We start from the raw sequence: 24,520 nt of genomic DNA on the forward strand, positions 1-24,520 counted from the left end.
ATTGAAGATTCTTAGACGACTTGATTTGAGGGGAGATGGGGAGATATGTTGTTTCCCCTTGTATGGGAGAATCTGCGACCAGAGGGGTATTGTCTCAGAATAAGGCACAAGACAGAGACAGGGAGGAATTTCTTATCTCTGGTGTGGGCGGGGGTGGGTGGCAGACAGAAATCTGTGGAATTCTTTACCACAGAGGGCTACTAGGCTGGGTCGTTGACTGTATTGAAGGCTGAAACGGAGAGAATTTTTAATCAAGAAAAGAGAGTCGAGGGGGATGGGGAGAAGTGCAGTTGATGATCAGATCAGCCGTGATGTCATTCAATGGCGAAGCAGACGCGGCGGGCTGATTGGCCTCATTCTGTCCCTATGTCTCCTGCGGCGGTAATGTCCTCTCTCTCTCCGATCTTACAGAGCCCCGTGTCAGACTGGTGAATGGCAGCGACCCATGTTCGGGGAGAGTGGAGGTGTGGTACAGCGGAGAGTGGGGGACAGTGTGCGGTCGTTCCTGGGACATCTCGGACGCCAGGGTGGTGTGCCACCAACTGAGGTGTGGGTCAGCCATGGCTGCGCTGCCCAGGGCTGGGTTCGGGCAGGGCACAGGAGCTGTCTGGATGGACAAAGTGTCCTGCAGAGGCACAGAGTCGAGCCTCTGGTCATGTCCGTTCAGTGGATGGGGCCGAGGGAACTGCAGGCACCAGGAAGATGCCAGTGTGGTGTGTAATCCCAGTAAGTAACGGGGAGGCAGGAAATGGGGAGCCGTCTGGGAAAGGGGTGGGGGGAGCGGGCTGCTGTGTGTGGGTGGGGTTTACTGTCTCATACTCTCACATCCCATCACACACACACACCCTCTCTCTCTCTCTCGCACATACACACAGATACACACACGCACACACACACACTCTCACACTCACAAACACAACACACAGACTCACACTCATACTTACACTCTCTCTCACAATCACTCAGTCACATTCTCTCCCAACTCTCTCTCACACAGACTGTCTCTCGGTCTCACACACACTCTCTTTCTCTCTCACAGACTGTCTGTCTCTCTGTATTGCTGTCTCACATTCTCTCTCTTTCTCTCTCAAGAACTCTCTCTCCCTTCCTCCCTCTCTCTTTATCTCTCCCTCCAACCCCACTCTCTCTTTCTCTCCCTCCCTCTCTCTCTTTTTCGCTCTACCTCCCTCTCTCTCTCCCTCACTCTCTCCCTATTTCATCCTCTGCCCCCCTCTCTCACACTTGCTCCCTCTCCCTCTGTCTCTCTCTCTCACACACACTCCCTCTGTCATGATAACCCCAGTCCCTCTCCCTTTTTGAACTGATGACACACATTGAGGCGGGGAGAGCCCTCTGTCCTCCCCCTGGGGGGAGCAGAGACCATAACGGACGTGTCCCGCAGTGTCAAATAGCGGGTGGGAGGGTTGAACAACGAGCTAACGCTGACGACTTCATGTCCCTCCCCTCCCCCTGCAGGTTCACTGCTCCGACCCTCCATTGCTATCAATCCAGATGGCCCCCTCCACGTGTCCGGGATGCATCTGGGAATCCAGTGCATGGCTCCGAGCGGTTACCATGGGGGCTGCTTCCAGATGCTGAGGGGGACGTCCGTGGTCAAGGAGCACCGGCTGGAGCCAGGGTTGAACAGCACCATCTTCCTGTACCGTAACGTCAGCGCTGGTGTCAGCGGGACCTACAGCTGCCTGTACCAGAGGCTCGTGGCCGGGTTCTGGGTCACCTTCCGCGCCAGCCCCTCCGTCCCCATCCGGATCGTAGGTGAGTCACTTTCTGACACCTTTCCTGTCTCCGTCTTCGGAACCTGCTGCACCAGCTCTTCCATCACCGGGGAGAAAGGGCGTCGAAGGAAGCGCAAGTCGCAAAATAATGTTGGATTGCAGGTATTGAAGAAGTGAGGGAGAAGAAGGAGGAATGTTGTGCTTGGTTGTTAGAGTGTTGTAGAACAGAGAGACCTAGTGGGACATAATTCTAGAAAGTGGAGTCGTTGGTAGACAAGGTGGAGAAGGAGACTTGAATCACAAGAAAAAGTTGGTTTGCAGGTTATTAAGAAGGCAGCTGGAATATTGTCCTTCATTTCTGGAGGGATCATGTCTAAAACCAAGGGAGGTTATGCTGCTGCTGTATAGGGTGAGGCCACATCTGGAGTACTGTGTACAGTTTCAATTTCCTTACTTGAGAAAGGATGTACTGGGCCCTGGAAGGGATGCACAGGTAGTTCACAAGGTCAATTTCAGAGTTGAGAGAGTTCGCTGATGAGCAGAGACTGAGTTGACTGGGACTATACTCATTGGGATTTCGAAGAATGAGGGGGGATCTTATAGAAACAGATAAAATTATGAAAGGAATAATTAAGATTGAAGCAGGGAAGTTTGTTCCACTGGCGGGTAAAACTAGAACTGGGGGCATAGCCTCAAAATAAGGCGGAGCAGATTTAGGACTGAGTTGAAGAGGAACTTCTTCACCCAAAGGGTTGTGAATCTGTGGAATTCCCAGTGAAGCAGCTGAGACTCCCTTGTTGAATGCTTTTAAGGCAAAGATAGATTTTTGAACAGTAAAGGAATTAAAGATTATGGTGAACAGGCGGGTAAGTGGACCTGAGTCCATGAGAAAGATCAGCCATAATCTTATTGAAATGCAGAGCAGGCTGGACAGGCCAGATGGCCCCCTCCTGCTCCTATTTCTTACGTTTGGTATGCTTGCCTTCATTGGTGAGAGCACTGAGTACAGGAGCAGGGACGTCTGATTGTGGCTGTACATGACATTGATGAGGCCACAACTGGAATACTGTGTACAATTCTGATGTCCATGCTATAGGAAGAATGTTATTAAACTGGAAAGGGTGCAGAAAAGATTTAGAGGGCTTTTGCCTGTGCTGTAGTCCTGTAAGACCCCATGACTATCTTTGTCCTAAACCGATGTCCCTTAATCTCTGAGATGATGCCCTCTCGTTCAGACTACCCCACAGGTGTAAAAAGACATTAATCTCTGTTAGGTTATGGAAAATTTCCAAATTCTGGATCTTTTCAGCATGGCAAACTGTAGCTAGCATTGCGCTACAGGGATCAGTGCTGGGATCACAGTTATTTACAATATATATCAACGAGTCAAATGAAGGAAAGTGAATGGACTATCAGCGAGTTTGCAGTTGTCCCCAAATAGATGGAAAGACAGGTTCTGAGGATGATGTAAAGTGGGATATAGACAAGGTTCAATGAGTGGGCTAACAGAGGGAATGCAACGAGGGGAGGTTTGAGGTGATGCACTTTGGCAGGAGGAAGAGATAGAGGAAGGTTATTTACACAGGAGAAAGACTACAGAAAGCCACAGGACAGAGGGATTGTGAGGGAGACCACGTCTGTGAATTACAAAAAGCTAACCAAGTTCAGTGGGGAAGGCAAACGGCCTTCATTTTGAAGCAAATGGTGTATAACAGACTGAAGGTCTTTGCTAAAACTATACCAGGCACTATCAGAACACAACTGGGATACGGTGAGGAGTCTTGGTTCTCTATACTTGAGGAGGGATGGAGTTGTTTTGGAGGCAGTTCAGAGAAAAGTGAGGGAGTAGCTAAAGTATTGTTGTAACATTACAAAGTATTGGCTTTTTCACACTGGAGCACTGGGTAGAATTTTGGTTCCCTTACTTAAGGAGGAATGGAGTTGTATTGGAGGCAGTTCAGAGAATATTCACTTGATCGATTCCAGAGATGAGTGATTTGTTTTATGGAGAAAGATTTAGCACTTTAGGTCTATAGGAGTTTATATGGGTAACAGAACAGAATGCAGAATATTGTGTTACAATGACAGAGAAGGTGCAGAGAAAGATCAACTCTAATATATAAGAGGACTGTTCATAAGTCTGATAATAGCGAGGAAGAAGCTGTTCTTGAATCTGTTGGTACAGTTTTAGACTCCCCTACCCTGGGGAAAAGACCTTGGCTATTCACCTTATCTATGCCCTCATGATTTTTTAAACCTCTATAAGGTCACCCCTTAGCCTCCGACACTCCAGGAAAAAAGTCCCAGTCTCTCCTTGTAACTCAAACCTTTCCAGTCTCAGTAACATTCTTTTTTGCATCCTTTCCAGTTTAATAAGATACTTCCTATAGCAGGGCGGCCAGTATCGAGCACATATTCCAAAAGTGGCCTCACCAATGTCCTGTGTGTGCGCAACAAGACATCCCAACTACTATACTCAATGCTGTGACTGCCTTCATCACTACCCCATTGACCTGTGATGCCACTTTCAAGGAACTATGAACCTGCACACCAAGGTCTCTTTGTTTGGCAGGACCCTATCATTAAGTCCTGCCCTGATTTGCCTAATCAAAGTTCAACACCTCACATTAATCTAAATTAAACTCCATTTGCCTCTCAGTGGCCCATCTGATCAAGGTCCCATTGTATCCTGAGATAACCTTCTTTACTGACCACTGCACCACCAATTTTAGTGTCACCGACAAGCTTATTAACCATTCCTCTCCAAGATCTCTCTATTTGACAACACTACCCAGGGCCCTATCATTAAAAGTCCTGCCCTGGTTTGCCTTCCAGCATCAGCTCCCTGCTCTTAACCTCCAAATCTCGGCCAATCAAGGCAAGTATCCCATTAGTCTACTTGTCCACATTGTCCACTTGCTTACAGTTGCTTTAGGGAACAGAGAAAGGCCTTACTGTAGATCAAAGCTTCGTAAACGTTCCTCTATTGAAAAATATCACAGCACTTTGGGCCTGAAGTATGCTGCTCTCTCGAAAGAGCTCCGAGCTCAGTTGGTTAAAAATGATCTTGCTTGTCCCTCCTGTTTCAGAACCTCCAACAGAGCCCAGCATCTCTCTGAGCCCCGCGTTCCCTGTCTATCTGGAGGGAGAGATGGTCACTATTGAGTGTGTTCTTCCCAGCGGCATCTCCCTGGCTCGATTCCGGCTGCGAAAGGGCTCACTCTCCATCGTGGAGGACACAGTCGGCCGACCGTCTCTCCGACACACCATTCGGAACCTCGACAACAGCAGCGAAGGGCTCTACACTTGTTCCTACAAGACCCTGGTGTTGGGTCGCTGGGTCACTTCATCTCCTAGTCGGTCTGTCTCCATCATTGTGACAGGTGGGTAGCAGCTACGCCTGGGTCAGCAATGTTAACGCTTCCTGGGAGATTTCTGTTCCCTTTGACGTAGGAGCAGGCGGAAAGAGACCATTTCGCCCATTGTGTCTTCAATGGTTCTATTGCCACTTACAATCTCCCCCATCCCATTTCTATTCAGTTCCCCCATCCAATGCCCCCTCTCCATGGAACCTGCCCCCAGCACATTTCCAAGCAGTACATGCCACACCCTAACTACTCGCTGGGTGAGAATGTTTTCCCCTCACTTCCCCCACGTCCTCCTCGCTCTGTTTACTTTGATTCTATGCCTCGTCCAACCCCAATTCTTGTTCCTTTCCCGAGCGGGAACAGCTTCTCATTATCAACTCTGTCCCGGACCCTCCCCGCTGCTCGCGATTTTGAAAACCTGTATGTGATCTCCCTCTCTCAGCCTTCTGCTCTCCCAGGGAGAACAGTCCCTAACTTCTTTAATTGATCCTCATCACTGGAGTTTCTCATCCCTGGGACCATTCTTGTAAATCACTTCTCCACTCTCTCTGTGGCTCTGTCTCTCTCTGTGGCTCTGTTTCTCTCTCTGTTTGTCTCCCTGCCTGTCTGTCTCTCTCTCTGTGTCTCTCTTCCTCTCTGTTTCTGTCCCATTCTCTCTGTCTCTCTTTAGCTCTTTCTGTCTGTCTCTCTCTTTATCTATCTCTGTCTCTCCCTCTCTGTTTCCTCCTCTCGCTCTGTCTCCCTCTCTATCTCCCTCTCTCTCTGTCTCTTTCTATTACTCCCTCTCACTGTGTCTCTGTGTCTCTTTCTCTCTCTCTCTCTCTCTCTGATACGTTCACACCTTCCCTAAATTGTGGTTCCCTCAACTGTACACAACACTCCAGCAGACCTCCAGTTGAGGTCTAACAATTGTATTGTCTATAGATTGTAACACTGCTCATTGTCCTCAGATATGAAAGAGGAAAATATCGCTTGTGTTTTTTCACGTGCATTTCACGTGTTAGACACTAGTCCTGGGCAATCGGTAACATCACTGACCTAGTAATCCAGGAGCCCCGGCTAATGTCCTGGGTGTGAGCGCAGAGTGATATCTTAATGTAGTTAGTTTCAATGCCATTGTGTGCTCGCTGTTTCCTGTAAACATCCGTCTGGCTTACTAATACCCCTCAGGGAGGTAAATCTGCCCTGCTTATCTCGTCTGGGCCACCATGTGACTCCAGACCCAACATCAATGCATTTGACTTTTAACTGTCCTCTGTCTAAAATGCTGACTGGGGCCAGCAATGTTAACGTTACCGGAAATGTTTAACAATATTGAAATGAGTGTGTTGTAGCAGTTTAATATTTCTTGGTCACAGTTGGAGGGCTCATTGATAAAGTCCAGTTTGGCTCTGCCAGGGCCACTCAGCTCCTGACCTCATTTTCAGCCTTGGGTCAAACATAGACAAACTAGCTGAATTCCAGAAATGAGGTGAGACAACCCTTGACATCAAGGCTGCATTCAACCGAGTGTGGCATCAAGGGGCATCAGAATCAATGGGTATCAGGGGGCAAACTCTCCGCTGGTCAGAGTCATACCTGGCACAGAGGAAGATGGTTATGGTTGTTGGAGGTCAGTCATCTCAGCTACAGGACATCTCAGCAGGAGTTCCTCAGGGTAGTGTCCTAGACCCAACCATCTTCAAGTGCTTCATCAATGATCTTCCCTCCATCGTAAGGCCAGAAATGGGGATGTTCGCTGATGTTTGCACAATGTTCAGCGTCATTCACAATTCCCAGATACCCAGACACCCCCATGCAGCCCATGTTCTAATGCAACAAGATCTAGACAACATTCAGACTTGGGTTGACAAGTGCCAAGTAACATTCACACCACACAAATGCCAGGAAATGACCACCTCCAATAATAGACAATCTAACCACCACCTTTTGACATTCAATGGTGTTACCATCACATAATTTCCCCCACTACCAACATCCTGGGGGTTACCATTGAGAGAGAATCTAAGCATTGCCCCCTTGACATTCAGTGGTGTTACTGTCACCAAATACCCCCATTATTAATATCCTGGGGGTTATCATTGATGGAGAATCTAACCATCATCCCCTTGACGTTCAGTGGTGTTACCATCACTGAATTCCCCCCTATAAACATTCTGGGCATTACCATTGACCAGAAACTGAACTGGACCCAGCCATATCAATACAGTGGCTACAAGAGCAGGTCAGAGTCTGGGAACTCACCTCCTGACTTCCCCCCAAAGCCTGTCCAACCATCGGCAAGGCACAAGTCAGGAATGTGAGGTAATAGTCCCGGCGTACCTGGAGGAGTGCAGATCCAACAACATTTGAGAAAGCTCACACCATCCAGGGACAAAGCAGCCCCCACCTGATTGGCACCACATCCACGAACATCCACTCCCTCCACCACCGATGTTCAGTAGCAGCAGTGTGTACCATCTACAAGATGCACTGCACCTTCCAAACCCACGACCCACTTTCATGTAGAAGGACAAGGGCAGCAGATACTTGGGAACGCCACCTTCTGCAAGTTCCACTCCTAGCCACACCCCATCCCAATTTGGAAATATATCGGCCATTCCTTCAGTGTCAAAATTCTGGACTCCACCCCACCCCCGATGGGCATTGTGGGTCTACCTACAGCATGTGGACTGCAGCGGCTCAAGAAGGCAGCTCACCCCCACTTTCTCAAGGGGGCAATGAATGCTCGGCCGAGCCAGCAACACCCACATCCCGTGAATCCTGTATCTAAGGGAAGATAGACTGGGCATTGGAGGCAGTTCAGCGAAGGTTCACTTGGCTGGTCCTGCATAAGGAGGGATTGTCTGATAAGGGAGAGGATTGAGTAGGTCAGGCCTGTCCTCATTGGAGTTTAGAAGAATGAGAGGTGATTGGATTGAAGAAACTTGATTTGAGGGGAGATGCAGAGGGAGATTGTTTCCCTTTGTGTGGGAGATTCTGGGACCAGAGGTGCATCGTCTCAGAATAAGGGGGAAGACTGCGATTGGGAGAAATTTCTTCTCTCCGAGGGGTGGGAGTGAATCCGTGGAATTCTTTTCTGCAGAGGCTGGGTCATTGAGTATATTGAAAGCTGAGAGTTTTAGTCAGGAAGAGGGAATCGAGAGGGATGGAGTTGAAGATGATCAGATCAGCCATTGAACGGCAGAGCAGACCCAATGGACTGAATGGTGTACTTCTGTAGCTGAAAGCTCACAATCTCTTACATTGGTGTTCCAGGGTTAACTCTGTCCGTGACCGTCTCCCTGGATCATCAGACCGGCCTGTACCTGAGAGGCAGTGCAGCGACCGTGAGCTGCTCCAATCCCAGTGATTCCCAGCTCCAATCGTTCATATTCTACAAAGACGGAGGGTTCTTACGTTCGCTGGAGGCACGTCCCGACCAACACATGGCATCCATCTCCATCGGAAATCTCTCCCGAGCAAACGGAGGGATTTACACCTGCCAGTGTGAGATGACTGTGTCCGGGAGACAACTGTTATCGAGTCTTAGCAATGCTGTGTCAATAACCGTACAAGGTAACAGTACCTGCCTGCCTATTTCTACTGAGGTAGTGATCTGTATATTTCATAAGTCTTATGGTCGTAACCAGTCAATAGTCACTACTGGAATCCCTACAGTATATGGTCAATCCACCCTAACCTACACATCCCTGGATGCTATGGGGCAATTTAGCATGGCCAATCCACCTTTTGGACTGTGGGAGGAGACCGGAGAACCCGGAGGAAACCTGCGCAAACATGGGGAGAATGTGCAAACTCCACATGGAGGCTGGAATCGAACCCGGGTCCCTGGCGCCGTGAGGAAGCAGCGCTAACGACTGAGCCACCCCAAACGACACCCTCTTTACTAATAATAGATCTGGGGCGCCAATTTATGATTTCAACAAAAATTAACAATTTATTATGTAGAGTGCAACTTCAGCAGAACACAGATAAACTACAAGGCAATCAAATTAGTTCCAACATGTGATAACAAGCTAAACCAAATCAGTCTCCCTATCACTGGAGATGCAACACAGTGAAATTACAACATTGAATGGCCCCCCAGATTGCTCAATTGTCCCTAACCTGTTTTTACGAATAACAGATCTTAGGCACCAAGCTTGTAACTTAAATAAAAAATTAATAATTTATTACCTAAGGTTCAACTTTAGTAGAACACAGATAAGCTACAAGGCTATCTAATTAATATCTACAATCTAAGCTCAATCTTGTTTGAGGACGAAACCTGACTCTCACATAGATGTTCAGCCAGACAGAGAAGGTTACGGGATATATGAAAATGCATTGTCATTTACCAGTTCGATAATGATTCCAATGATCCATGCCTTCACGAATTTGTCCAGTGATTGCCTGAAACTCTAACCAATTCCACCTGTCCTGGCTGTAACTATAACTAGTTCCAAATTCTGTTGTCTGGAACGGTAACAGATTCCATCCATATTGCCTGAAACTGCAACCAATTCTGCCTGTCTTTCCCAAAACTATAACCAATTATGGCTGTATTGTCCAAAACTCACAAACAACCTTCCTTATGGAGCTTTTCAAATTCCTATCTGGCCGTGCCAAATGGAAAGGACGACTCTGTCAGTCCTGGTCACGGATTGGGAAGGGGTTGAGCCCCGCTGTCAGAATTTGCGGTCGCATGCTCTCTCACTGATGCGGCTGTCGTTTCACTTTCAGAGGTGGTGAAGCCGGTGATAACCGTGCCGTCAGCGGCAGTTGGGTTTGGAGGGAATCTCTCGATGATCTGCGTCGGCGAGGGGGATCAGCCCGGTGAAGGATTCTTTCTACAGAGGGATGACGCCGCTCCCTTGCCCCACTATCAGACAGTATGGGAGAGAGACGGTTCCGTTACCTTCACCATCACCAATGTAAGCCAGGACGATGCGGGAGGCTACTCCTGCGGCTACAACGTGACGGTCAACGGGACGGTGTTGGCGTCCATCGCCAGCAAAAGCGTGCAGGTGACTGTCTGCGGTGAGTAGGATGGAGGCGAAAACCTGGCTGTCCAGCAGGAAGGTGTACCCGTTGGAATGGTTGAATGGGTTCACCCCAGCAGTGGGAGAGAAGGTGATGTGAGGCAGGAGGAAGGTGCAAAAGGCAAAATCATTGGGTGGGAGAGAAATCGTTTAGATCGAGTGTGGTGGTTGGCGAGATTGATGAGTGAATTGTGAAATTGACAGAGCTGCAATATCGACTGATATTGCATCGACCGTCGGTTATGTCTTCGCTGATGATTGCACAATGTTCAGCATCATTCGCCAGTCCTCAGATACTGAATAAGCCCATGTCCAAATGCAACAAGATCTGGACAATATCCAGGCTTGGGCTCACAAGTTCCGAGTAACATTTGCGCCACACAAATGCCAGGCAATGACCAATAAGATAGAATCTAACCATTGCCCCCTTGATATTTGATGGTATCACCATCACCAAATCCCCCCATTATCAACATCCTAGGAGTTACCATTGAGAGAGAATCTAATCATCGTTCCCCTTGACATTCAATGGTGTTACCATCATTGAATCCCCCAATTATCAACATCCTTGGGGCTACCGTTGTTCAGAAACTGAACTAGAGTCACCACATAAACACATTGGCTACAAGAGAAGGTCAGATGCTGGGAATTCTGCGAACAAGTAACTCGCTTCCTGACTCCCCCTCCAAAGCCTGTTCTAACATCGACAAAGCATATGTCAGGAGTGTAAAGGAATACTCCTCATTGCCTGGATGGGTGCAGCTCCAATAACATTTGAGAAGCTCAACACTACCCAGGGACAAAGGAGTCCCCACTTGATTGGCACCACATACACTCCCTCCACCACCGATACTCAGTCGCAGCAAAGATCCTCAGGCAGCACGTTCCAAACCCATGACCTCTTCCATATAGAAGGACAAGGGCAGCAGATACATGGGGACACTACCCCCTGCAAGTTCCACTCCCAGCCATACCCCATCCCAACTTGGAAATATATCAGCCATTCCTTCAGTGTCAAAATCCTGGAATTCCACCCGAAGGGCATGGTAAGTCTACCTACAGCATGTGGCCTGCAGTGGTTCAAGAAGGCAGCTCACCTTCTCAAAGAGGCAACGAGGGACAGGGTTCCTCTTTCCAATGCATTGACATCTTCCCTACAATGTGGGGCCCACAACTGCAAGTGTTACTCCAGCTGCGGTCTAACAAGCATCTTGTGAAATTTCAGTGCCAACCTGCCTCTAAAATCGAAATGTCGCGTGTTGATTTAACCAATTGCGTGTGGTGCAAGTTTGGAGTCAATTCATAGGTAGAGGAGGCAAATGGAAAGAGTTACCGAAATGTCTTTGTCCAATCCAGATTTCAGGGACCCGACTTTGAGCCAAGTGCTAACACGATATTCTTATGTGATCGGTGTAGCCTTGTTGGCAGTGGTTCTCATACTTATCATCGCAGTCCGAAGCCGAAACAAGAAGACCCAAGGTAAAGTGATGATTTTGTCTCGTGGAGTCATAGCAACGTAGAAAGTTAACAGGAGTAGGCCAATCGGCCCTTCTGAATTGCTCCCTCTGTTCAATAGGATTGTCCAGCTCAGTCCCCTGTTCCACCTGCTTTAGCCCCTAAGAACTCCATCTAACTCCTTCCTGAACGACATTCAATGTTCTGTCCCCAACCACTTTCTGTGGCAGAGAATTTCACAGGCTCCTCCACTCTCGAGGTGAAGACCTCATCTCAGTCCTTCCCTATCTCCTTTAGACTGATTCTGGACTCCCCTGGGGTCATCAGGAACATCCTTCCTGCTTTTATCCCTGTTAGAATTTTCTATGAGATTCCAACCCCTCATTCTTCTAAACTCCAGTGAATATAATCCTAACCCTCTTCAGTCTCTCTTCGTCTGTCATCCCAGGAGTCAGTCTCGGAAACCTTCACTGCGGTCCCTCCAGAATGTCCTTCCTCAGATACGGAGACCCCCAAATCATGCACATGATACTCCAGGGGACAGTCTCACCCCCAAACAATCACAGCGAGACATCCCTGCTCACGGACTCGAATCCTCTCACTATGAAGGCCAACATCCCATTTGTCTTCCTCACCACCCACTGCTCCTGTACATTCATGGAAATGAGAACTGATTCATTTGAAGCTTCAACTGTGAGAAAGACTCAAGTCACGGGGACATGTGTGGAGCTGAATCCTGTCATCAACACAGGTTTATCACTGGATTACACAATGCACAGTGGATCTCGAGACTTGGCTGATGAGCTTGATTGTGGTGCCTCCTGGGGGTGTCGGAGTTAACATAGAAAATAGATGCAGGAGTAGGCCATTCAGCCCTTCGAGCCTGCACCACTGTTCAACAAGGTCATGCAATTTCAGTCTCCCAACTCCTCTCTCTCCATACCCCATCAATCCCTTTAGCTGCAAGGACCATGACCAGCTCCCTCTTGAATATATCTAACAAACTGGCCCCCCCCAATAACTTCCTGTGGGAGAGAATTCCACAGGTTCGTAACTCACACACTTGCTCACCGAGCCAGTGTGTTTGGTTGCAGACGTTTCATCACCCTGCTAGGTAACATTGTCAGTGCGTCTCCGGTGAAGTGTTCGTGTTCTGTCCCGCGTTATTTATATGCCTTGGTTTGCAGGGGTGGTTGGCATAATTTCCGGTTGTTTCTCAGTGGTTTGTATGTATCATGGCCAGACACACTAGTCACCCTACCATACATCAGGGACCTATCAGAGATGACCACAAGACTACTCAGACCCCTAGGTATCAGGGTAGACCACAAACCAACAACCACCCTACGACAGTTACTGACGAGCATTAAAGATCCCATACCCACAACCAATAAAACTAATGTAAATAAACAAAATACCATGCAAGGACTGTGAGAAACATTACATAGGCCAAACTGGAAGAAAACTGGCAATAAGTATACACGAATACCAACTAGCCACTAAGAGACACAACCAATTCTCACTGGTCTCAATACACACGGACAAAGAAGGACACAAATTCGACTGGGATAACACATCCATAATAGCACAAGCCAGCAGAGACATGCCAGGGAATTCCCGAAGGCCTGGCATTCCAACCGGAACTCCGTCAACAAATACATTGAACTGGACCCGATATACAAACCACTGAGAAACAGCACCAGAAGTGATGCCAACCAGCCCAGCAAACTGAGGAATATAAATAACCAGCGGGACTGAACACCAACACTTCACCGGAGGCGCACTGACAATGTTACCTAGCAGGGTAATGAAACATCTGCAACCAAACCACTGGCTCAGCGAGGAAGTCTACAACCTCATCCACAACCTGAGCTACAAATCTTCTCAAAAACCTTAGGTTCATAACTCTGAATGAAGAAATTCTTCCTCATCTCAGTCCTGAATGGTTTCCCCATTATTTCTAGTCTATGACCCCTAGTTCCCCAACATCAGGAACGTTCTTCCCACATCTAGCCTGTCCAGTCCCATCAGCATTTTATATGTTTCTATGAGATTCCCCCTCACTCTTGTAAATTCCAGCGAGTACAAGCCCAGTCGATCCAGTCTTTCCTTGTATGTCAGTCCTGCCATCCTGGGAATCAGTCTGGTGAACCTTTGCTGGACTCCCTCAATAGCAAGAATGTCCTTCCTCAGACTAGGAGACCAAACCTGCACAGAATTATCAAGGTGTGGTCTCACGAAGGCCCTGTATAACTGCAGCAAGATGTCCCTACTCCTATACACCAATCCTCTCGCTACGAAGGCCAGCATGCCCTTAGCTTTCCTCACTGCCTGCTGCACCTGCATGCCACCCTTCAGCGACTGTTCCACCATGACACCCAGGTCTCATTGCAGCTCACCTTTTCCTAAACTACCACCATTCAGAGTTAACGTTTCAGGTCTGGTGACCCTTCCTCAGAAGGTCACCGGACCCAAAACATCTCTGATTTTTTCTTCACAGATGCTGCCAGACCTGCTGACCTTTTCCAGCAATTTCTGTGTTTGTTCCTGATTTACAGGATCCGCAGTTCTTTCAGTTTGTATTAATGATGGAGCTAGTTTGGGGATCAGTATTTGACTTATCTCAAGCGAATTTCATTATTCTTTATGTTCTGTCCTCTCAAGGTCATTTCAGATTGGCGGGACATGCCGACCAGTTGGATATTATCAATCCGGTCTACAACACAGACATTGGGTCTTAAGCACTGAAGGATCTCAGCTTGCAATAGCTTACCCTGCTTCTCTTGTGTGTTGGTCAATTCCCTGAGGATGCAACTGTGAGATTCTATCCCACCTCTGCTGAGAGCTGCACAGGCTAGGAGTGCTGAGGTGGCTACGTGAATGTGGGACACCTCTCTGAGCACTGCCTCCAGACAGGTGTGAAGGCAGTAGCCCTTTCTCTGGTTGTTCCATTGCAGTGGCGGGGGGGAGAGCGGAATTAAGCCCTCAACCATTCAGCAAGGTTTGAAGGTTGAGGGAAAGCTCGGAGGTTAACTGTAGGTCGTCGGCAGCTGGTGTGTCCTCCACCAAAACAACCACCCCCACTGATCAGAATCCACTTGCCAAGCCACTGGCCCTCGCCTCCCATTCATTATGAATGCTGTTTTCCTCTTTAGTTTTGCCTTCCTTGTGAATTTCTCTTTCGAGACAATGAAATTCCCGAAATGTCGATGGCATTAATCTGGAACCTAGCTTTCTGTCTCATAGAGTCATAGAGATGTACAGTACGGAAACAGATCCTTTGGTCTAACTTGTCCATGCTGACCAGATATCCTAAATTAATCTAGTCCTGTTTAGAGTCATAGAGACGTACAGCATGGAAACAGATTCTTCGGCCCAACTCGGCCATGCCGACCAGTTATCTTAAATTACTTTAGCCCCATTTGCCAGCATTTGGCCCAAATCCTTCTTATTCATGTACCCAGCCAGATGCTTTTAAATGTTGTAATTGTACCCAGCTCCACCACTTCCTCTGTCAGCTCATTCCATACACACACCAACCTCTGCATGAAAAAGCTGTCCCTTAGGTCCCTTTTAAATCTTTCCTCTCTCACCTAGTTTTGAACTCCTGTACCCTGTGGGAGAAAAGACCTTGGCTATTCACCCTATCCATGCCCCTCATGATTTTATAAACTTGTATAAGGTCACCCCTAAGCCTCTGACACGCCAGGTAAAATAGTCCCTTCCTATTCAGCCTTTCCCTATAGCTCAAACCCTCCAAATTCCTTGTAAATCTTTTCTGAACCCTTTCAAGTTTGACAAAATGTCTTCTATAGCAGGTAGACTGGAATTTAACGCCGTATTCCGAAAGTGGCCTAACCAATGTCCTGTGTAGCTGCAACATGACCTACCAAGACTTATACTCAATGCACTGACCAATAAAGGCAAGCGTACCAAACGCCTTCTTCATTACTCTGTTGGGACTCCACGTTCAAGGAACTATGAACCTGCACTCCAACACCTCTTTGTTCGGCAACACTCCCCAGGACCTTAGCATTAAGTGTATAAGTCCTGCCCTGGTTTGCCTTTCCAAACACCTCCAAATCCCAAGCTCACATTTGCCTCTTTGTCTCCCATCAAGGCTGTATTCAATCGGTTCTAGAATTTGGATTCAATCATGTTTTTACGAAAAAGAACACAGGCAGGGTTCTTCAACTCCATCCCTCTCGATTCCCCCTTCCTGACTAAAACTCTCAGCCTTCAATACACTCAATGACCCAGCCTCTGCAAGAAAGAAGTCCACAGATTTGCTCCCACTCGGACAGAAGAAATTCGTCCCCATCTCTGTCTTCCCCCTTACTGTGAGACGATGTTCCTCTGGTCCCAGACTCTCCCATGCAGAAGGGGAAACAGCCTCTCCAAATCCCACCTTATCCGCTCCGATTCAGTTGCCTCCAAATCTTCGAAACTCCAGAGGATATAGGGGCCTGGCCTGTATAGCCTTTTCCTCATTATTCCAGGAATTAATCTGGTAAACCTTATCTGAACTGTTTCCCCGGCATTAACATCCTTCTGTCAGGATGGGAAGCAGTACTGTACTCCGGATGCAGAAACACAGATGAACTGCAGAACTGAAGCATAATCTCCCAACTCTTATATTCAATCCCCCTCACAATAAACCACAACAGCCTACCAGCTTCACTGATTCCTTGCTGTCCCTACAGACTAATCTTCTGGGATTCACGGACTGAGTCACCTCAGATCCCTCTGCACCTCAGAACTTCGTAACCTCTCACTGTTGAGATAATGTACTGGTCTAAACATTTTGTGTGCTTTACCATTCTATTTTCAAGTGTTGAACATTATTTGAGGCATAGATACAGTGAAATTAAATTGTACAGTATCGTTTAAGGCATTATTTCAGGAACTGCACAAGAATAAGCTTTCCCTCTCTAGAAACAAACTGCATGAAATATGAAATAGTTTAAGTTCACATGTAATCAATAAAACTGTTTATATCTCAAAGCATTTGTGAGTGATTATTTTTATTGGTTTCCAAACCGAAATAATTACTTTCTGAGACCAGTTTGATAGCCCAGTTGGAGCCACTCAGCTCTTGACCTAATTTCCAGCCTTGGTTGGACAGCACTGACTCTGCAAAGCCACCAGTGCTATCCAGTTCTGCTTCCTGCCTGTTGGTCTTTCTTACCCACCTCCCACTTCCTCTTCCTATTCCCATGTCAGTGCTATGAAATTCCAGTTCAGCCTGTCGAGGTTAACCTATGGCACAGTCTTAATGAATCCTCATTCGTAAAGTCCAGAACAGGCCCTTCGGCCCATTGAGTCAATACTCTAAATCTACACAGGTCTCACTTTCCCACACTAGGCCTACCCCCCTCCCCCCACCGACAACAGCCCCGAATGTTCTGACCCTTCAAGTGATTGTCCAAATACTTTGTAAAAGTTGGGAGGATGCCCCCCTCAACGCCCCTCCCAAGCAGTGCATTACAGCCCCCACCCTCTGGATGCAAATCAATTCTTCAAATCCCCCTTTGGACCCCTAGCCTCTCACTGTGATATTATAGCCCTTCCTTATTGGCCTTTGAAGGAAGGGTGTGTGCCTGAGTGTATGCATGTGTGTGTATATCTGTTTGTCTATATGTGTCTGAGTATCTATGTGAGTGTGTCTGTGTGACTTATATAATCATAGAATCCCTACAGTGTGAAAGCAGGTCATTTGGCCTATTGAGTCCATACCGAACCTCTGGAGAGCATCACATCCAGACCCATCCACCCTGTCTTATCCCTGTAACCCTGCACTTCCCATGGTTACTCCACCTAACCTACACAGCCTGGACACTACGGGGGCAATTTAGCATGAACAATCCACCCTAAACTGCACACCTTTGGACTGTGGGAGGAAACTGGAACATCTGGAGGAAACCCATATGGACACGGGGAGAATGTGCAAACTCCAAACAGACAGTTCACCCAAGGATGAAATCGAACTTGGGTCCTTGGTGCTGTGAGGCAGCAGTGTTAACCACTGAGCCTGTGTGTGTGTGTCTATGTGTAGATGAACATACGTGTCTGTCTGTCTGTATAGATGAGCATGCGTGTCTGTGCATGTGTGTGTGCACATGTGTGTACAAAGAACAGTACAGCAGAGGAACAGGCCCTTTGGCTCTCCAAGTCTGCGCCAATGCATTTTGCTCTTCTGTACTAAAACTGTCTTCACTTACAGAATCCGTATCCCTCTATTCCCTTCCTATTCATGTATTCGTCCAGGTGCTTTTTGAAAGCTGCTATTGTGTCTGCTTCCACCACCTCCTCTGCCAGTGTGTTCCAGGTACTCACCACCCTTTCTGTGAAAAAATTGCGTCACACATCTCTATTAAACATCTCCTCCCACCGTGTACCTTGAATCTGTGTCCCTTGATAATTGACCCCACCCCACCCTGGGAAAAAACCAAAGAGCATCTTTCACCGAGTTGATGGTCCTCCAAATGCAGTTGATGCTTGTCTCGGTGTGCATCCTGGGGAACAGACAAGAGAACACAGAGTCCCATGTCCCACTGCATCTCTCTCCAGACTTCCTTCCAAAGGCACATTCTAGCAGGAGATATGTGACAGTCTCAACCCCGCCACAGCTTCTTCAAGGCCAGTATGCAGTGATGCAGGATGACCTAGTGCACATGGTTCTAAGGAAGGGTCATCAGACCTGAACCATTAACTCTGATTTTCCTTCACAGATGCTGCCAGACCTGCTAAACTTTTCCAGCAACTTCTGTTTTTGTTCTGGGCGTACATGAAGGCTATCTCTGGTAGTGCCCTTCTCACCATCGGCCAACAGATGTCTTGGTGCTTGTTGGAAAGCTCTGGTGATGAGGTATTCTGCCAAATGACTTTGACAGTCTATTCATGGAACGACAAGACAGGATCCATCCTCTCCTTTTCCCTCAGGGTCTCAACGATGCTATGTGCTGACCACGTACTGATGGACTTGCGGTCAAAGGTGTTTTTCTTTGCAAATTTCTCAACAAAGGACAGGTGACACAGAATGGTCCAACTACTTGGAATGGTCCACGGCAATGAGGCCAGACCCATCCTTCACAGCACCAGGGACAGATAGAACCTCAGTACATAGTGACACTTGGTGTTCAATTACTAAGGGTCTATGCTCAGCTTGATGCAGCCTTATACAAGGGTAGCCATCAGGATGAGGGCGGTATTGATTACATTTATCCCCCCTTTATCCAGCATCTTATACAGGGAGTCCTTGCAGTCACGGATGAAATGGAAGATTGCTAGGGTGACTGTAACGGCACACTTTTGGGGAATGGGCCTGACCTGCACCACATACAACAGAGAGAGTGCCTCACACCTGATGCATACTGTGTTCAATTCTGGTCTCTCTTCTATAGGAAAGATGTTGCGAAACTTGAAAGGGTTCAGAAAAGATGTTGCCATGGTTGGATGGTTTGAGCTGTAGGGAGAGGCTGAATAGGCTGGGGCTATTTTCCCTGGAGTGTCGGAGGCTGAGGGTGACCATATAGAGGTTTATAAAATCATGAGGACATGGACAGGGTTAATAGCCAAAGTCTTTTCCCCGGGGTGGGCGAGTCCAAAATTAGAGAGCTTAGGTTTAAGGTGAGAGGGGAAGATTTAAAAGCGACCTAAGGAGCAACTTTATCACACACAGGATGGTGTATGTGTGGAACAAGCTGCTAGAGGAAGTGGTGGAGGTTGAAACAATGACAACATTTAAGAGGCATTTGGATGGGTATATGAATGGGAAGGGTTTAGAGGGATATGAGCCAAATGCTGGCAAATGGGACTAGATTAACTTAGGATTTCTGGTCGACATGGAGGAGTCGGACAAAAGGATCTCTGTGCTGTACACCTCTATGAATCTATAAACAGGTTTTGCCTGCAATAGAGCGGAAGCAGCGCTCCTGAAAGACCAGTTTCTGCTTCATGTTAGCAATGCACTCCTCCCAAGATGTTGTGCACGCCTCGGCCCCTCTGAACTATATTCCCAGCACCTTCAGGTAATCTGCCCTGACAGTGAAGGGGATGAAGGATTGGTCGGCCCAATTCCCAAAGAACATGGCGTCGCTCTTGCCTCAATTTAGCTTGGCACCTGAGGCCAGTTCGAACTGGTCATAGATGCTCATGCATCTGCGCACTGACAGCAGACCCGAGCAGAAAACATCGACGTTGGCCATGGACAGGGAGGCTTTGATCTGCAGGCCTCCGCTGCCTGGAACAGTCACCCCTCTCAGGTTTGCATCCGTCCTGACGGACTTAGCAAAGGGCTCTATATAACACACAAACAAGGCAGGACAGTGTGGGCAGCCCTGGCTGACTCCAGATCTGATCAAGAAGCTTTCTGATTCCCACCCACTGATTGAAATTGTACTAACAACGTTGGTGCATAGCAGTCGGATCCAATTGGGGATTCCCTTACCAAAGCTACATGGAGAGTGCATCCCACATGTAGGTGTGCAATATCCTGTCAAAGGCCTTCTACTGGTCCAGGTTGATGAGGCAGGCATCCACCCCATTGTACTGCACATCGGTGATCATATCCCTGAGGAGCGTGAGGGTCTCAGAGATCATTTTGCCCAGTACAGCACAGGTTTGGTCAGGGTGAATCCCTAATCCCAGAGAAGACCTGACCCGGTTGGCGATGGCCTTAGACAGGATTTTGTAGTCTGTATTCACAAGTGAGATTGGTTGCCAATGTCTAATTTCCCGTTCCGCTTATAGATGTGGGTGATACTACCTTTCCTTGTGCATTCACACATACTACCTGCCAGAAGCATTCTGTCATACTCCTTCAGCAGGTCCTGACCAATCAAGTCCCACCAAGTTGAATACAATTCAGCCAAACAGCCATTGTTTCCAGGGTTTTATTCTTTGCTAAGGACTTGAGGGAGCTTTTGTCGAGAGATAACAACTGGTCCAGTCTTTCCCGTGTGCTGTTGTCTAAGCCTTCCACGATAGGGGAAGGGAACGACCGGGAGGCTATGTTGTCTGTGGGCTTTGTGTCATACTGTCTGGCATAAAAGGATTTGCTGATCCTCAGGATGTCAGACTGAGGTGACATGACCGAACCATCTTCTTCATTCAGGCTACTGAGCACAAAGCTCTCCCTACGCACCTTCTGGAAGAAAAAAATGGAAGCACATCTCATCTTGCTCCATGGTGTGGACCCTGGACTGGAAGATTATCTTGGAGGCCTCCAAGGCAAAGAACAAGGTTTGCTGGCTCTCCACCTCCTGGAGATCCTCCATGATATCGACCCCATTGTCTGCACCAGGAGTAGATTCTGCATGCTTTTCTGGAGTTTGGACAGTTTTTCTATCTCTCTCTTATCTTCTGAACATTTTTGAGGATAAGGAACCTCTTTATTTTTCCTTTGACTGTTGCCCATCAGCCCGATAGAGACTCAAAGAGGGGTTCATAGTTCTCCAACCTGTGTAATCCCTTTTGAGCTCCTCAGTATTTTCTGGGGTCAACAGTTTCACGTTCAGCTTTCACCTTCCCTTGCTGGCCCACTGGTCGTCTTGCAGGTGACAGTCAGCTAGCAGGAGGCAGTGGGGAGGGGAGGGTGGGAGGCACAGAGATAGATACACAACTCTCCGTACAATGTGGTTAGTGTATAAAGTGACACACGTTACAAAACAAAAACAGAAATTGCTGGATAAGCTTAGCATGTCTGGAGCACCAAATCAGTGTTAATGTTTCAGGTCCAGTGACCCTTCCTCAGAACTTTTCCAGCAATTTCTGTTTTTGTTTCCGATTTACAGTATCTGCAATTCTTTTGGTTTTTATCACATAAAGATACAAATTTGATTTGCATTTCAAAACATAATTTGAAAAGCTCAAATTACCCAGGGGCCACAGACATTTATGAACAGCTAATTGGAACATTGCAGGCGTGAGCAGGGGGTGTTTCTGACTGACGGACAATCTGCTCTTCCTCCAACATGGAGTTTTACAAAATGTTTCTCAGCAGCTTCTTGGTCACCTGTCGGTGTCTGGCTCTGATCCTAATCCCAGTCCCGGTCCCGGGAAAGGAGCTGCAGGTATTTACCGTCAGTACCTCCCTCCCGGGGACACGGAGGGAGGGTGGGGGGGAGCCTTTCTGAGCAGTGAATCTGTTGACAAGGGGCTCACTGTGTTTCTTGTTACAGGGACACAACTCACAGAAACATTTCTGAAGAAGGGTCTAGACCCGAAATGTCAGCTTTCCTGCTCCTCTGATGCTGCTTGGCCTGCTGTGTTCATCCAGCTCTACACCTGCTGCTGCTGCTAAATGTTGTTGCTGCTTTTCCAGGTCAGTGCTGTGACCGCTGGGACATTTCAGTAGTGATCAAAGGCTGGAGGTGGGAGGGACTCAGGAATTTATCTTGCTTTAAGGTGCTGTGTGGGCTGCAGGTGGAGCCATTGAGGGAATGCGCACAGTGGGTTCACATCCCACTCAATGATCATGAGACAGAGCTAAAAGGAAGGCACTTAATATCTTCAGATTAACCCCTGGGATAGGAACAGTGGCATCTGGGCACTGAACAACACTCGGTGACACAGGGAAGGGTGACTGGGATCCAGTGGGACTGGATGGGGTCCAGAGCCCTGGGATCAGAATCTGTGACAATACTCTGATTGAATAGAACTGGGAATTAAAAAATATCAAGTGTGGGGCATCAGGACTGGGGATTGGATTTTTGTTCCTGGGAATGGACGGAGTCAAGGTGTACTGGAGTGGGGGGGAGCAAAGTCTGACAGGAGCAAGTTACTGCAGATGCTGGAATCTGTGTTGAAAACAACAAATGCTGGAGATCACAGAGGTCAGGCAGCACCCTGGGAGAGAGAGAGCAAGCTAACGTTTGAGTCTAGATGTTTCTTCATCAGAGCTGAAGTGAAGTGTGGAGGGGACAGCATTTATGCTATAGTGGAAGGTGGGGATTGGAGTGCTGGGGGAGAAAGGATGTTGATAGTTCAGGTTAAATGATCGGAGTGTGAGAGTGGCTGAACAATGGTGTGTCTAACTGCCAGGCTGGGAAGAACAGACACCACTGGGGTGGGAGGAGGGGAGAGAGGGTGACAGAGAATGTAACAAGCAAAGCTAAAAGAAAAGGAAAGAATGGGTTCACAATTTGAAAGTATTGAATTTAATATTGAGCCGAGAAGGTTGTAAACTGCCTAGTTTGAAAATGAGATGTCGTTCCTCCAGTTTGCGCTGTGATTTGCTGGAGCATTGCAGCATGCCAAGGACAGACAAGTGGGCACATGAGCAGGACGCTGTGTTAAAATGACTGGCAACAGGGTGGGAAACCACGGTTATGGAAGAAGGAAGCCATGTCAGCAGGACTGTTTTGGAACGTGGCATCGTCCAAACAGATACAACGTAGGCGAAGGAACTGGGAGAATGGGATGGAGTCCTTGCAGGACGTGGGGTGGCAAGAGCTGTAGTGAAGGTAGCGTTGAGAGTCAGTGGCGTTATAGTGCATGGCAGTGGACAGTTTATTCCTCAAAATGGAGACGGAGAGATCAAGCAAAGGAAGGGAAGCGTTGGAAATGGACGGTTTGAAAGTTATAGAGGAAATTGGAGGCAAAATGAACAAATTTTTCAAGGTCCAGGTGGGAGCATGAAGCAGTACTGAAACAGTCATCGATGCACCGAGAAAGGAGTTGTGGGAGGGCAACAGTGTAGCAAGAATTGTTCCACATACTCCATAAAGAGGCAAGCATAACTGGGAGGTTAGTGGTGAAGGGAGGTGAGGATCCATGTTGCTTCGGGCCTTTTCAGGCCATCAGGTGCTGCCTCACCCCCTGCACCGTGCACTACTCTGCCACTGTCCTCACAATCTGTCCACAACCCTTTCCACAGTCTTGTAATCCAACTCCACAGTCATTCGAGCCTTTATATTTCAGGGTGAGGTTTCTGCTCCTGAGCCCTACCTCACGTTGTGCCCGTGCCCGATCTGTGATTTTTCTCCCAAGGCAATGTGACCAATATCCAGCTGTGTTCTCCCAGCGTGTGTCCAAATGGGAAAATGTGAATCAAAGTGCTGTCCAGCTGCTCAGTGCTGACAAATATCCAGCACAAGCTGCTTTTAGTTGAAGATCCTCAATGTCTCAGCTTTAAGCTTCCCACAGAAATGAAAGCAGCGAGTTACTGATCAGAGCTTCTTGTAAATCCAGCATCGCAGTGTAACCATGTGACGCTTGGGATGCAATGAACCAGCAGGGAGGTTATCCTCTGGATAAGTACTTTCAATCTTATCCAAGTGACTTGCCTGTACCAGTTTCTGGGTTCCTTGGGGAGCAATTTGTGCTGCCCTGTACCTACAAAGGGAATGTCCCAGTCTCTGATTTACTGGTAATCTGGAGAGAAATTTTGTACAAGTTTGTCGATGTGAGTAATGATTTGAGAAGAGAAATGTTGCATTTCAGTAAGACAAACCAGGGAGGGATTGGGGCAGCATGGTGATTCAGTGGTTAGCACTGCTGCCTCACAGCACCAGGGACCCGGGTTTGATTCCACCCTCGGGTGACTGTCCGTGTGAAATCTGCATGTTCTCCCACTGTCTGCGTGGGTTTCCTCCGGATGCTCCAGTTTCCTCCCACAGTTCAAAGACGCGCAGGGTAGGTGGATTGGCTATGCTAAATTGCCCGTAGTATCCAGGGATGTTTAGGTTAGGTGGGTTATACATGGGGAAATGCAGGGGTAGGGGAATAGTTCTGGGTGGGATGCTCTTCCAAAGGGTGGCGTGGAGTTTTTGGGTCGAATGGCCTGTTTCCACACTGTAGGGATTCTTCTTCTTTGATGACTTTTGAGTTTTGTCAAATAGAGAGACCTAGGGGTGCAGATAAAAAGTGCAGATGAAAGTGGCATCACAGGTGACAGGGTGAAGATAGTTTAGAGATAGTAGGAACTGCAGATGCT

The 24,520-nt window shown here is 47.8% G+C and overlaps 2 protein-coding genes across 2 annotated transcripts in view; one reads left to right on the plus strand and one right to left on the minus strand.

Annotated features, from left to right (window-relative positions):
* LOC125487957 overlaps positions 1 to 24,520 on the minus strand; it is a 148,386-nt gene that overhangs the window by 95,656 nt on the left and 28,210 nt on the right. The window lies entirely within an intron of this gene.
* Positions 418 to 14,903, plus strand: LOC109923438 (immunoglobulin superfamily member 1-like). Its single transcript, XM_048620667.1, has 7 exons — positions 418 to 726; positions 1,477 to 1,776; positions 4,826 to 5,119; positions 8,363 to 8,662; positions 9,830 to 10,126; positions 11,485 to 11,607; positions 14,248 to 14,903. Exons 1-7 carry the CDS (start codon positions 561 to 563, stop codon positions 14,322 to 14,324), a joined length of 1,557 nt encoding a protein of 518 aa, XP_048476624.1. The 5' UTR covers positions 418 to 560; the 3' UTR covers positions 14,325 to 14,903.

Source organism: Rhincodon typus, chromosome 47 (genome assembly GCF_021869965.1).
Source record: "Rhincodon typus isolate 14 chromosome 47, sRhiTyp1.1, whole genome shotgun sequence".
In the NCBI taxonomy this organism is placed as follows: Eukaryota; Metazoa; Chordata; class Chondrichthyes; order Orectolobiformes; family Rhincodontidae; genus Rhincodon; species Rhincodon typus.